General features: G+C 41.8%; 1 protein-coding gene across 11 annotated transcripts in view; it reads right to left on the reverse strand.

Annotated features, from left to right (window-relative positions):
• Nucleotides 1-15,659, reverse strand: part of NECAB2 (N-terminal EF-hand calcium binding protein 2) — a 368,324-nt gene that overhangs the window by 149,154 nt on the left and 203,511 nt on the right. For 7 of the 11 annotated variants that reach the window (XM_073307521.1, XM_073307523.1, XM_073307520.1 and 4 more), the window contains one exon: nucleotides 5,487-5,584. In XM_073307521.1, the coding sequence (XP_073163622.1) occupies nucleotides 5,487-5,584 (98 nt within the window). Of the gene's footprint in view, nucleotides 1-5,486; nucleotides 5,585-15,386; nucleotides 15,413-15,659 lie in introns of all 11 variants that reach the window. The other 4 variants (XM_073307524.1, XM_073307530.1, XM_073307519.1 and 1 more) reach the window with 1 other exon arrangement.

Below are 15,659 nucleotides of genomic sequence, written 5' to 3' on the forward strand. Positions count from 1 at the left end.
CTGGTCATAACATGTCCCTGAAGGCATAAAAATTCATCTCCTGGCATTTTCACCAACTCAATTTGCTTTAGAGAGCGTATCTCAGTACACGCACACAGATAGGGAGGCAGCCAGAGGTACCTCTTCCTGGAGTGGCCTCACTTTCATTGTGACATTTCTCTCTAATCAAAGTCTCAGACGGAAGAAAAGACCACAACAAATCATACATACAGGCAACATGAAAAAGAACAGTTACATTACAGTGATGGTGCTTCTTTGGGATTGTTTGTCATGTGGGTCCCACTGATGGTGTGCATGGTTAGGTGTAGGCAGGTGCTGAGTACCAGGGCGATGTCTGCCAGGGAAATACTGGGTATTTGTGAGGAGTGTGTCCAGGTGCTCTGTGAGGGTAATAATTTTCAAGGTGGGCTCTAGCTTGAATTCCTGGCAACCAAGGGGAGATTTCCCCTCACAGAACACTCACATGAGCTTCTCACAAATACCCAGTATTACCTTCATACTCAGGCCCTACCCAAACTCCTAGATAAGGAATGCCGGGGGGAGGTCAAAAGTTTTCCATCTCACATGCATGAACCACCACCACAAGTGGGATCCACAGAGACAGGCTCGAAAAACCCAGCCAGACTCCAATACAGTTATAAGAACCACAGCACACTACCCAGCACAAATCCCAGACAACAATAAAATTAACAAGCTCAGTTATAAACATAGCAAAGCAGCTGTGCCCTTCCTGCTCTGTGAACTTGAGACAAATATTCATGCTCAGTGATTCTCCAAGAGAGCTCATAAGGTCTGGTTTGGATAAGGATCTGGAAGTTTAGGGGTTTATTCAAATTTTCCCCTGAACCTTTTTAGTCTAGAAATCTAGCTCTAGTTTCACAAGCCAGACCTCCAGTCACATCTTTCATTATTTGTTTTGTTGGAACTGTTACCCTGTCCTGATCTACACAGAGGGTAAATGGAACGCCTGTGCACCACTTAAGTCTCCCATATGCCTGATTCTGAGGCTTACGTGAGTCAGGACCTTGTACTAGCCCTCTGTACAGGGGGAATTTGACCCAGGGTGCTTTAGCAATTCTGATGCTGACCCCAGATAAAACTAGGAAGAGCACCAACTAAAACAAACAAACACATTTTTTTAAAAGTCTCAAAAAATGTTAATTGGTTTGAGTTCTGGGAAAGCCTCTAAAGGATTTTATTTTCAGTCTGAACCAGTTTGTAAGACTAATATGTTTAGAAACTGCAGGATAGTGTTGTTTTTTAAATCTACCTAGAAAACAGCTTAGAGCTGAGAGAATATTTTATGAATAATTCATTGATGAGTTTTGCTTTTCTCTCAGTTCAAAAATTTTCAGCAAGGAGCTCATGTTATTCTTAATTTCATTCATTATTCACCAAATCATTTCTGTGAAGAGCTCTTTCTTGGTATGTTGTGTTTGCTCATCAGCCGTTCCAATAATTGATACCCAAATTATTAATTGTTTTGACTGGACACCCTTGGAAGAGAAACGTAGCATGTGACCTGATCAAATGAACAAAACTCTTAGGACTCAAGTTTCTGGTATGAATATTTGCAGACAGGAGAAAGGATGGTCTTCTGTTTAATGTGCTGGTCTGTGACTCGGGACACTGGGTTCATTTCCTAGTATGATCCCGAGCAGCTCAATTAATCACTATGTGCCTCAGTTCCTCACCTGTAAAATGTTTCCTTACATCACAAGGTGTTGGGAGGATAAATCGAGAAATATGCATTCAGATATGTAACAAGAGCAGTGCTTAATTTGTGCCAGGGCTCAGCCCTGGCACCTCTAAGCTTGGCATTCGATAGCCCAGCACCTCTGGGCTTGCCGCGTCACTTATGAACATAAAACTGTTGCTTGAGCCCCAACACCTATTTGACTGAGCACCAGCACCTCTTTCATTACAAATTAAGCACCGAACGAGAGCCATGAGTATATAGATAAAATGAATTACTTTGAAATTGCTTTCCATGAGAACTTTAACATTCACCTAGAACTTGTATTTCAGCACACACTCCTGCTGGTAAACTTGCTTGCTTGAACATTTGCAGGATAAAATATAAAAGAGATGCGTGCACAGAGTTGAAGCAAATTAATTAAAACATTTTATTAAAATTTTGCTGAATTTTTTCCCATTATTCACCTTGCTCTATGAGCTACCAATATTAATACAAAAAATCTTGTAAATGCTAGCAACATGTCTGGCTGTAAGGTTATGTCTTCATTTTAACATAAATATATCAAATAAATGTCTTTGCTTTCATGACTTTTATTTAGTAGCCAGAGCAAAGAAAAGACAATGCTGAGTAACACACTGATGCTACCTGACCCTATTCCAATGCCTAAAATGTCCTATTGTTACCAAATCTATAACATTACATGATTCAAGGTTTCCTCTAACTCTAAAGATAAATGTAAGGAAGATTTCGATTTGGATTATTAAGAGGAGGATTGGAATTCAGTCTGTGAACAGGTCAGGATGCTTTATTAAAAAAAAGTAGAACATCTTTACTTTGCTCAACTTTCAGCATACTGAATAACTTCTCATAGGAGAAAAGGCAGACTATTTATCTCTCTGGAATTTATGTAATAAATTTACAATTGACAGATGACACTAAACTGGGAGGAGTGGTAGATAAATTGGAGGGTAGGATAGGATACAGAGGGACCTAGACAAATTAGAGGATTGGGCCAAAAGAAATCTGATGAGGTTCAACAACGACAAGGGCAGAGTCCTGCACTTAGGGCGGAAGAATCCCATGCACTGCTACAGATTAGGGATCGAGTGGCTAGGCAGCAGTTCTGCAGAAAAGGACCTAGGGGTTACAGTGGATGAGAAGCTGGATATGAGTCAACAGTGTGCCCTTGTTGCCCAGAAAACAGCATTTTGGGCTGTATAAGTAGGAGTATTGCCAGCAGATCGAGGGACGTGATCATTCCCCTCTATTTGGCGTTGGTGAGGCCTCATCTGGAGTACTGTGTCCAGTTTTGGGCCCCATGCTACAAGAAGGATGAGGAAAAATTGGAAAGAGTCCAGCGGAGGGCAACAAAAATGATTAGGGGGCTGGAACACATGACTTATGGAGGAGAGGCTGAAGGAACTGGGATTATTTAGTCTGAGGAAGAGAAGAATGAGGGGGGATTTGATAGTTGTTTTCAACTACCTGAAAGGGGGTACCAAAGAGGATGGATCTAGACTGTTCTCAGTGGTACCAGATGACAGAACAAGGAGTAATGGTCTCAAGTTGCAGTGGGGGAGGTTTAGGTTGGATAGTAGGAAACACTTTTTCACTAGGAGGGTTGTGAAGCACTGGAATGCATTACCTAGGGAGGTGGTGGAATCTTCTTCCTTAGAGGTTTTTAAGGTCAGGCTGGACAAAGCCCTGGCTGGGATGATTTAGTTGGGGATTGGTCCAGCTTTGAGCAGGGGGTTGGACTAGATGACCTCCTGAGGTCCCTTCGAGCCCTGATATTTTATGATTCTATTAATTCAAATGGGGAAGTTTGTAACTGTAGAAGGATTAATACATTTTAAAAATAATAGTCATTTCTGGTTTATTAGAAGGAAGACAAGAGAAATGATATAAAGGGAAAACCACATCTCTAGATAGTTCTCTATTGCACAGTAAAGTGCTAGACAAATGACCAACTTCTGTATGTATGTGTTTCTCTGAGACTTATACTATATAGATCAGGTTTTCCAGATATTTATAAATAAAATTTAGCATCCTTTAAGATTAGTTACACTTTTTAATAATCTATTATTTATTAATTGCTCTGTCGAAGTATACTGTGGGACACAATTTATACAAAATGGAGCCCCATTTGCATATACAAAAATGTATATTTCTGTGGCCATCAGCTTTTATGGTTAATTCAATTTTGGCAATTCATGCACAATGGTACTTATTCCCCAAGCCATTCTCATCAGTCTTTTAACACAAAGCCCTCTGGCTTCTATTGCATTAGACAGAGGACATAAATGGCCACACTTTTGAAAGCAATACTGGCTTCTAATTTTGCAGTAGTTATTAACTGAAAGATCAAAGAATGGAATTTCAGGTGAGGTTTTCAGAGCACCCAGAGTTGGTGCAACTCTGCTCCCAAAAAAGCCAACGGGACTTCAAGTAGTGACGTTGATGAAATGAGAGCTAGGCCAAGGCTAGCCCTTTTGAAAATCCCACTACAGATGTCTAATTGGGTGCTCCTTGGGTGCGACTGCAGCGTTTTATGTTCTGCTGGAAAAACAAAGTAACTCATAGTCCAGTTGAGACCATTCAGATATTTCCAGAAAGATTGCTGAAAAGGTACAACTCTTTGCAACAAAATGTTTATGCCATCATTTACTTCATGTGTAATTTTCACCTTGATTTCGTAAACTGTCCTAAGGCTTTCAAGATTTACAAGATGTTAACAGGCAATGGCCGCTCTGAACATGTTATTACAATGCTCCTGTTACTTTAAATCAGATGGCGAGAGACAACCATCTTGCTAAGTGGGGCTGAGACCTCACCAATCAGTTGCTCCACTGACATCAAGCATGCATTGCAGTTGATGCGTCAAATTTAATCTTTTCATTATTCAGGCAGTCTTCTGAGCAAGAGTTTAGGATGGTGGTGATAAAATGATGTGCTTGAATGGAGCAGAAGGAAGAAATCCACCGGGAGAAGTTTAATGGACCTTTGTCTGCGACACTGTAAAGAGTTCTGCCTCTGAGATGCTAACAGATAATTTTTCACATGCTGCAGAATTCAAGACTGTTTCTAAACTAGGGTTTAGAAACAACTCCAGTCATCAGCTTTTACAATACAGCTTGCAGCATTGGCAATACGTAAGCCTATACATATATAGCCATTTGATGACACAAGCTGATAATTTATTTTCCATTTTAAAACCCTGATATCTAAACTGCTGATGCTTTGGCCACTAAGGGCTTTTTAGAATAAAAATGAATGGTTTTTATAAACTCATTTGTTTTCTATATTCCTGTGATGCCAAATGCCCTCTAGATATTGGTAGAAGGCAGACACTTTATATAAAGACAATCATTAGCTAATGTATAAGACAGATCTTTCTAAAACAGAGCAGATAACCCAGTGAAGGTATTTTATACTGATAGATTATTTTTAGGCAACATTTTCATAATTTGCATGCATCATCAGGCTTACAATTTTATCCCATGGGCGTTTAAGATTTGCCTCTCGAACTCCTTATCTACGGCAACAGTAACACAATGGCACTTGTTTCCTACAAGGCCATCTCAAAACACACTGTTCACTCTGATGACAAAATCCCTGGTGTTGTTACTTTGATAATGTTTCTGCTACTATCCTACTTACCCTTAGTGAAAATGACTACAAGAAAAGTATTGACCATGCCTACTTTAGACCCATGAGCTTGGAGAAAACTTATCTAGCCACACTCTCGTGCATAGCATAAGCTACAATAATAACAACAACGACTCACCCGCTTGGTGTAGTCCATGGCTTTCAGAATGGAGAGGTTAAGGGTCTCCAGCGAAGCCAAAACATCTTCATAGTCTCCCATATGATCAGCAAAATAATCTGGAGAACCAATGGAGGACATAAAGGGAAGATTCTAGGTTAACTTAATATTCCAGTTCTGTTCAATGTTGCAAGAGCCTTTTTGGTGAAGATTTTAATTACATTTTAAAATGTATATTTCTATTATGCTTTGCTTTGAGAACCCTGAGCTAAATTCACAATAAACAGGTGGGTTGTGGAATGTCCTGTGTAGTCCAGGCCCATTGTGAAGAGAGGCACAAGCCAAAGAAATTACCATTGAAAATAGCTATTAACTTGGTGGTAGTTTTAAAGTTCTGTCATGTCTATTTCCACACTTTACCAAAATGCCAGGTTTTTTCTAAATTATTGCCAACACCAGAGTGTACTGGAAGTGTCATAGAAATCCAGTCTGTCCCCTACTCTCCTTACCCCTGCCATGAGATTCCTAGCTTCCTCACCACAAAAAAGGTTCAAAGAAGGTCAGAATATGGGCCAGATCCTCAGCTGGTATAAACTGGCATGACTCCATTCAGGTCAATGGCTCTACATCAATTCATAACAGCTGCGGTTCTGACCCTATGTCACCCATTGCATTCTAACTGGAACAGAATCTGTGAATAGAATCACTGCTTGTGAAGATTTCTGACAGCATTTCAGCATCTTCAGTTGTTTCAGCATATTATGCCATGCAAGGAAGTGAGTGTGCCAACGTAGCTATGGGCAAACAAACTACGGGTCTGTTTTTGTGTCAAAGGCGCACTCTGCTCCATGCTGAGGGAGTCTGAGGTTTGCCTCATCAGGGCAACAAAGGTCCAAACCCCCTTTGCTTTACAATGTGCAAAGTCTGATTGACACCTGGTAGCACTATTTGTCACCCATCCTGTAAGATGTAAATGACTACACAAGGTGTAAGGTCATGGACAGTTTCAGCCCTTAGCTCTCAACATTATCACCCTTGAGAAATTCCATAGAAAGAAAGGTATTCATATGCAGTGTCAATTCTTTAAAAGTGCTGAGCCCCTTCCTTGCTCCCTGAGAACCCGAAAGGCAGTTGTCCACGTTATGGTGTTGTCTCATACATGGCAGCCTCAGGGCACTACAGAAAATGCGTGAGTTACAAAAGCACAACACAACACCTGAAAACATGCACCTCTAACTTATTTTTCACTTCCCTGTTGTGATGCTGACAGACCAGCTCAGGCCAGAGCCACAGGCCAATTCAATTGAGCGTGAATATCAAAGGATTCAGAGTAACAGCCGTGTTAGTCTGTATTTGCAAAAAGAAAAGGAGTACTTGTGGCATCTTAGAGACTAACCAATTTATTTGAGCATAAGCTTTGCATCCGATGAAGTGAGCTGTAGCTCACGAAAGCTCATGCTCAAATAAATTGGTTAGTCTCTAAGGTGCCACAAGTCCTCCTTTTCTTTTTGCAAAGACAGACTAACACGGCTGTTACTCTGAAACCTAGGTTTAAGTAACCTTTTATCACAAATTTCAGAGTAACAGCCGTGTTAGTCTGTATTCGCAAAAAGAAAAGGAGGACTTGTGGCACCTTAGAGACTAACCAATTTATTAGAGCATAAGCTTTCGTGAGCTACAGCTCACTTCCAAGTGAGCTGTAGCTCACGAAAGCTTATGCTCTAATAAATTGGTTAGTCTCTAAGGTGCCACAAGTCCTCCTTTTCTTTTATCACAAAGTTCAGTTTGTCTGGGTGGCAACATAGGTTGGAGAGGCTAAAGGAACTGTCTGTGACTCCATGGTAAGATTGGTACAGTGATCCAGGAGTTCACATTTGTTACTGGCTTAGTGAAAACTAATTACAGAACATACCACCACAGTGTGCGGTGTCTGCCCTTGTTTTCAGATAGTCTGCCCTGAGATAGTCACTCACAGTGATGAGCCACTCCAGACAGAGTGATACCTGTTAACACTTCTTTTTCCCAGAAGAACAAACCAAGGGATTGCATGCTCAAGAAATGAGGGACTTGCATTGTTGGAGCCAGGGATAGTGTGACAGTGCTCCCAATTCTTCAGCTGCCATTTGCTTCTGCTATTGCAACCCTGAGCTTTTGATCACAAGAGGTGACAATTCATGTCAAGTTGGGTAGCAGGTTTGGGATGTACATTCACCAGGGAGAGGGCTGGAACTATCCAACTCATTTTCACTTATGTACGCTGGATTTAAGCCTCAGTTATTTCATTGTGGTTAAAACAGATATGCTTATATACAGACAATAGTTCTATGACAGATTTCAGCCCTGAAATCATTTCATGCATAAGTGGTGAATTCCTGAAATTAGACATATATAACAGAAACGATAACTTACGTGCAGCATCCACAACTACACATGGCATAAGTTTGAGATCTAGGCACAAAGCTGACTAGTTTCCATATAACTGGCATGAACTAGGATTAAAAGCAAAACCCGGTGCTAGTATCAATCCTCAGCATCAAAAAATGAAAATTAATATTGAAGTGACATTTCTGCAGAAGTTGGCTATAAATAAATCCCAGGAGACAATTCCATTATTTAGCTTCTTCTGGCTTAAGTAAAACTGCATATATCTGTCTGCAGCCCAGGAACATTGCCAAGTGGCTTGCGTGGCAGTGATTGGAATGATAGCAAAGTGACACAGCACCTCAGCGCTCAACCAGAGATAATCCAAACAGCTCATTTTCAGCAGTAGCAGATTGTATTTTCACATGAACAAGAAAAATAAATCACGCTAAGGAGTAGACAGACATCCAAAGAAAAGATAAAATAAATCCATTTCATAGTTGGTAAAGTGAAAGCTCTTATGTGGTCCTTAAGTTCCACGGACAACAACAAACAAAAAATCTGCTAGTGGCATGGGATAGCTCTAATCAGTGTGTATACTGTGTTTGGTTTGAACTCGTAATTGCAAGAGAACGTTTTTGAGAGCACAAAGAAATAGAATGGTTTGTATCCAGACTTGGAGTTACGTAGGGCCGAATTTTGCCAGCAGGTATGAATTGTGTAGCCTTAGGTTTTGTGTGTGATTCACTCGTAAGCAATTTAAATTACCTCTATTCTAAATGTTTCTGCTTATGAATTCACCATGCAAGTCAAGATCCATGGAGGTCACTCAGAATGGAAGGGCAGCCACAACAAAATAGGGCCAGGCACATAAAATGGGAGGACTTCCCACAAAGGGCCATACCACAGCACAGTCACTTGCCCTACAGGAATTGTGCGTGTATGTTAGAGCAGAACCTCAAGAATTCTTGTTTTGCTAATCTGCATGCCTCTTTCCAGTTTTAAGGACAGATTTAACACACTGGACTAGCGTGATCTTACCAAGATTTTATATAAATATAGTCTTGGTATATATATACACACTGTAGAACTGATATGCATCAAATGTGATGTTAATAGGTTTCACATAAAGTGCCATGCCACAGATGGGGTTTGTTAATTGTGACTGTAAGTTTCCAGTATGCATTACATGCTGGAGCTGTTCTGATGGCAGAAGCTGACTTCTAAGAAGCAGTTAAAATCCTAGAATGTCTCTCTCGCCTCCAATATTTTGATCTTAAATTTGATCCCCCAAAGTACAATAACAGATTTCATTATTTAGGAAAGTATAAATCACTGGTAGCACATGCCTAATATATTAAGGGTTTGAGAGTCAATAACTTTTTTTTAAAAAAATCAAGATTGCTGGATTCTTTTATAATTTGAAAAACATTTGTAATACATTGCTTGGTCTTTATTGGGAATTACTGAAGTTGTGTTGAAAGCCACAGGAACCAGAAAGGTGAGCACCAGACATCGGATCCATTATTAGGAAGGCTACAATTTAGTTACGGGGATTTTTAGTAAAAGTCATGGACAGGTCACGGGCAATAAACAAAAAGTCACAGCCAGTGACTTGTCCATGAGTTTTACTAAAAATACCCTTAACTAAATCTTAGGCACTGGAGGAGGGAGGGTGCCCCAGCATATGCTGCTGCGCCAGGCAGGGGGTGGCTCAGGGCCCCACTGCCGCCGATGTGGCGGGGGTGGGGGCAGCCTGGGTGGCCCTGGGGTCAGCCGTGCCAGCCACTGAAGCAGCAGAAGTCACAGAGGTCCCAGAAAGTCACGGAATCCGTCATCCCTGTGAAAGACTTGAAGCCTTTATTATAAGATGTTCCCAATGTGCCTTTATAGGCCCCAATCCTGCGAACATCTTGCAGGACTGGGGCCGTGATTTGTACATTGTCAACATGAGGTTATTATACTTTCTTACTTTCTTACTATTCTCCTAGTTTCATTTTTTAAGTAGATGTTACTGATAATTAATTTTAAGTATTCAGTTGATTTGCATTATTCTACTTAATTCCTCCCACTGAAGTAAGTAGGAGCAATGACACATCCAGGATGTTCTGCTGATTCACTGTTTCTCCTACTTCAGAATTAAGCTGGTCACCTCAGGGATCAAGGAAAAAAAATGTTCTCTCTTATTGCATAGCTGTCCAGGGACATTATTCAGGTGGGGTTGGGGGTGGGGCTGGGCTCAACAGCTCTGGGACTCACTTCAGATTTATGTCCTATGTCCCTAGATGTATTCTGGCACGGTTGGTCTCTTTCTTTATGTCCTTCCTCTGAGGCACCAGGAGATGGCCATGCCTGGAGATAGGACATTGTGGAGACAGGCCAGGGCTCTGAGGTGGCTCCAAGCATTCTCTCTCTCAGGTGCTTGTCTGGCTGGTTCTTGCTCACACGCTCAAGGTCTAAGTGATTGACATTGGGTTGGGAAAGAGAGTTTCCTCTCAAGTCTGATTGGCAGTGACACTGGGGGGGTTTGCCTTCCTCAGCAGCATGTGGCCGGGGGGGGTCACTTGCCAGGATTATCTTGGTATTTCTCACTTTATGATTATTTGGATATATCTCACTTAATCATTTCCCCATCATTGTGGGGCTTCAGGCTCCGGTGCATCTCAGTCCCTCCTATTCTCTGTCTGTGTCATATAATAGTCTAGTCTCCTGTGGGTTGTAATACTTTGGTCTCATTTCAGTTGTTGGGTTAGTGTGCAGGTGTTGGGGGCTTATGCTGTACACAAGGACAGATTAGATCAGTGGTCTCCAACCTTTTTACATCCAAGATCACTTTTTGAATCTAAGGGCAACCCAGGATCTACCCCACCCCTTCCTCGAGGCCCCATCCTACTCACTCCATCCCCCCCGCCCGTCGCTCGCTCTCCCCCAACCCTCACTCACTTTCACTGGGCTGGGGCAGGGGGTTGGGGTTTGGGTTTGGGAGGGAGGGAGGGAGTGCAGGCTCTGGGCTGGGGCAGAGGCATTTGCAGGGTGGAAGGGGGCTCTGGGCTGAGCCTGGGGAGTATTGGGGTGGAGGAGGGGGTGTAAGCTCTAGGAGGGAGTTTGGGTACAGAAAGGGGTTCCAGGCTGGGGCAGAGTGTTGGGGTTCAGGAGGGGGTATGGGGTGCTGGTTCTGGGAGGGGGGTCAGGGCTGAGGCTTGGGTGCAGGAGGGGGTTTGGGGTGCAGAAGAGGATATGGGGTGCTGTCTCCGGGAGGGGGCTCAGGGATGGGTGTGCAGCTCTTCCTTTAGAAAGAAAGTTGGAGGGTCAAATCTTCTAGTCCTTAAGTAAAACTTCTATTGCTATCAGTTGCCTCCACTCATAGATATAAACATCACAGTGAACATGTGATAACGAGTGGTCAATAAATATACACTTCATACTTAAATATTTGAGCCATCTTATCCAGAGTTACACATATTGTATGCCTTAGCTTGGGGACTGGATTTTCTGGCATATTCTGAACAGTGCTGAGCACACAGATGGTGCCCATGAATAACGAAAATCATGACAATAATCGTCGACTTTATGGACTCTGTGGATGCAGTTTCTGTTCTTTGTTCTGGAATTGGCCTGAATGCGGCTGAAACCCTAAGAATTTGAGGTATAAACGCATCGGATAATTATACGACACTTTCTCATTCCTTCCGTTTCTCAAACTCAGAAGAAAAAATGACCGAACAAAATGGTTTTCAGTTAAAATGTAAAACTGCCCAGCAGCCATTGCTGTACAACCCAGCCTGGGGCAGAACCTACCACCCCATGGGAGTTAAGTGATCTCCTCTCATCTGACTCTCATTCTCCAACCTCTTTCCTAACTACAGGGCTGCTTTTCATGCTTTTCATCCATCCTGGGACCGTTTGCTGGAGTCTCAGAGAACCAGCTGCCTTGGTTTTGCTCCCATCTATCAGAATCCTCTCTTTTTCTTTTTTTTTCAGCATGCAGCAGAGAGAGAGGCTGGTCTGCTGGATAGGGAGCTAGCCCTGAAAGACCTGGGTTCCACTCCCCCCATGGACTTCCTCTCTGACCCCAGGCCAGTGCTTTAAGGACAGAATTGCAAAGGTTTTTAGGTACCCAAAGATACAGTGAGGCATCTAATAGGGTTTACAAAGCACCTAACCTTCTAGGTGCATTTGAAAATCTCAGTGGTGCCTAAATACCTTTGAAAATCTGGCCTTTAGTCTGTGTGTGCCTCAGTGCCCCATCTGTAAAATGGGGATAATAGCTCTGCTCTACCTCACCGAGGGGCTGGGAGAAGAAATACGTTAGACATTGTGAGGTGCAGCCTCGGATACTATGGTGATAGGGCCACATAAGTACCACAGGTAGTGGGAACTTCTCTATACACTGCTAGCCCTTCCCTGGGTTTGGCTCCTTCTTTCCACCTATGCCTCCAAATCTCCCCCTTTTCTGAATTTGGCTCAGTGCTTTTCTGTATTTTTTCGGAGTCCACTGTGTTCTCTCTAAAACAACCCCTCCTTCCTTCCTCCATCCCTCCCCTGCCCCCCATTCCTTTTTCACAGGCTAAACTTCCATATCCTTAATTTAATCACTAGCCTTTCTTCTCTTAATCACCCTGCCTCTGTTTGTAAACAAAATCCTGACTCCCTGCCCAGAGGCACCTCCCCTCTGCAGAACTTACATTTCACAGTAATGCTGTGCTGTAGTTAAGGGCTCCACCTGGGACCTTGCACACCTCCCGGTATGAAACTGGGGGAGGGGAGGCTTCCACCCCCTCTTAATTGGCACCCTTGCAATGGAGTTATTCACAAGAGGAAATCCTATTGTACATTTCACATGGTTGTTCCTTCCCCACCCTCCTACTCCTTTAAAAACAGAATAATTTAAAACTAAATAATTGTTTCCAGTGAGTTAGACAAAGCATGGCCATCCAATGAACCAAGACTACACAAAACACAAGCTTGCTGCAACATCACGATCCACCTGTATCTGAACAGGTAAGAACATTGTGTGTATTAATGTAGGACAAATGAGATTTTATTTCTATTCATAAAATCTGCTCGTCAGTTTGCCCAGCAAAATGCTGCAAAACCATCTTCATCAGAACATATGTTACTACCCCCAAACAAACAGACACTTACAACTCTTTTTTCCAAGTAGCTTAATTACAGGGATTGTTGATCAAACCCACATATACTCTCCATTCCCTGGTAATGTGATCTCACCCTGGGCAACAGCTGTATAATTTTCTGTTTTATAGGATTGTCAGAGAAAGAAAGGTCTCATCAAACAATGCTGCTTTACCTCTATTTTCAATCTAAGTTTATAATGTGATCTGCTGTTACTAGTTTAACGGGGTGGGAAACAAGGAAGACCAATTAAACAAGGAAGGTGGAGTGGAAAAACACATAATTGGCAAACACAAGAGATATCATTCTAGACTCAATTTCTCATATGTCAGTTTCAATGAATGGGACAAGCTAACTTCAGTGCACCTAGGAATTGGCTCAAAGTAAGTTAGGAAACAAAATCTGATTAATTGTCTTTAGAATGACTCCCCCTATTGAACTCCATGCCAGAATGATGGGTTTGTCTCAGTCTACCCCACTTTGCTAAATAATAAACCATGCCTAACAAGCAGCTCAAGGTTTTTTCCAAAGGTATCCTAGTCTGATTACAAGCATGGGATTGTTGACACGAAAAGGTTGCACCATTCTAATTTAAGGTGTGATTTTAAACTGATTTAGTTTTAAACTGTTGCAAAAGGCTTTGCAGATACTAACTGCAGTTGAAAAGTGTCTTATTTAAGTGTAGTACAAATGAATTAGGAACGGATTTAAACTAAACCAAAATAAGCCATTTTTCAACTGTAATTAGCACCCACCCAGCCTATTGCAATTTCTTCGGTCGACAAGGCCTGGCACTCTAATAAGGACACACAAGTCTTTAACACTGTTCAAAATAAAAACTAACTTCCATAAGATCAGCTCAAACCCACCGGAGAGCACAGCACTGATTGCCGGAGTCTGATTAGAGTCTAGATGCTGGATTTTTAATTACACAATTGCTGTTTTTGGAGGGATCTGTGAACGCTATAATGGTAAAGCCACGGATGCATTGTGAAGGTTGTTCTACATGGCTCCTTTTTTAATGTAATTGTTCCTTTGTGCCATCTTGAAGGAAGTACGGGGAATGCAGCTGACAAGGTATTGGAAAACAAAAAAGCAAACTTCTTCTGACGTCTCCAGGCTGAACAGCAGAAAAAAATTCCTAACAGCAAGGGGTCTATTAGACTGAGGAATAATCTCCCCAAGGAAAGTAGCAAAAGCCCCGCTACATGAGTCATTTAAAATCTAGACAAAGCACTTGAGAATTCACTGTAGGAAATAATCCCACTCTATTCTAGCTGGGGAGTTGGATAAAATGTCCTTATAGATATTTTCTACCTCTAATTTCTATGAACAGTGGGGGCCGCTCTGGTGATTATATGTACTGTAGGCTACCCGCTGTAAAACATTAAGCTTTGCCTAAAGACAAATATGTAATTGGTACTATAAAGTAATGCTGTTTTATTGAAGCCTGCAGATGAGGCATTGCCTGAAATTAACCACACATTACTGAATGTTATCTGCTTATTTTTGGGTACAGTTCTGTGCTCATTAACTATATTATGAAACTGCGTAAAACTTTCCCAGCGTCATTGCTGAACAAGAAAGCCAGTACAATATGTTCTAAGAATTCACAGCTCAGGAACGGCAAGACACATTCTACACAACCCCTGATTCCAGTTTATTAATGACATCTCCAATGCATAGGCTGATAGAGATTGTGGAATCCTGATCAACTAACATGAGGCTCTAGTGAGGAGAGTGGGGGGACATTTTATTATGCTATGATCAAAGAAGGGTGGCAGCAACCAATCCCTGTGCAGAGCCCCGATTCAGCCCTGAACCAATGTATTTGGCTACCTAAAGTCTCCCTTTGGAGTGCAAGGTCCATCCAGTTGATTAGTCAGTTTAGAATGGCCCCAGCCCCTCCATTATTTGAGGCTCCTTTGATACCTGAGGAACCAGTTTATCAAGAGCCTCTGCGGTAATGGGAAACTTTGCGTAGTGACGTTAACCATAAACTATGCTAAAGCACAAGGGGTAGGGCGAGTAATTACTTTCACTGGAAGGGATCCAAGATTGAAGTGAATATTGCTGTATGAAAGGTAGAGAGTGATTTAAAAGGGGGCATGATTGACTATATTCCACCCCATTTCATGCCCCACTCTTTAATTCACTTACACCAAGATTTTAAAAACCTAAAGTTCATCCCCCTAATCAACCTGATTGCCAAGCACCCAATTTTTCCTACTGAAGTCAACAGAAAGTGCAATTCCTGAGCCTATTTGAATCCCATTACTTATTCATGCGCCTAACTTTAATCCCGCTTTTTAAAATCTTGGCTCCATTCTGTATTGGAGTGAAGTATGTGTGAGCCTTGTTAAAAATAAAGTTAAGAAAAGTCTACATTAAAATTTGCTTTTATCGAGGTAGCGAAAGGGTACTTACCACACAACTCCTTTGTATCCACATTGCTGTCAGACGGAAGATGCAAGTAAAGGGAGAAAGCAGAAAAACGAGTGTTTAATGTAAAGGAAAAATAAAGGACTTATGTAGAATTTTCCTAGGTTTATCATTAGAGATGGAACAAATGCTCACAAACTTTGGGAAAGTTCTGATCCAGATCTCAACTTTATAGCTCAATCCCATCTCTGCTTAATACCTACACTTCTGATAAACCACCCTCCAGCTAGCTATTAACAGTCTTTCATGGTTTCAAGC

Source organism: Lepidochelys kempii, chromosome 12 (genome assembly GCF_965140285.1).
Source record: "Lepidochelys kempii isolate rLepKem1 chromosome 12, rLepKem1.hap1, whole genome shotgun sequence".
NCBI lineage: Eukaryota > Metazoa > Chordata > Testudines > Cheloniidae > Lepidochelys > Lepidochelys kempii.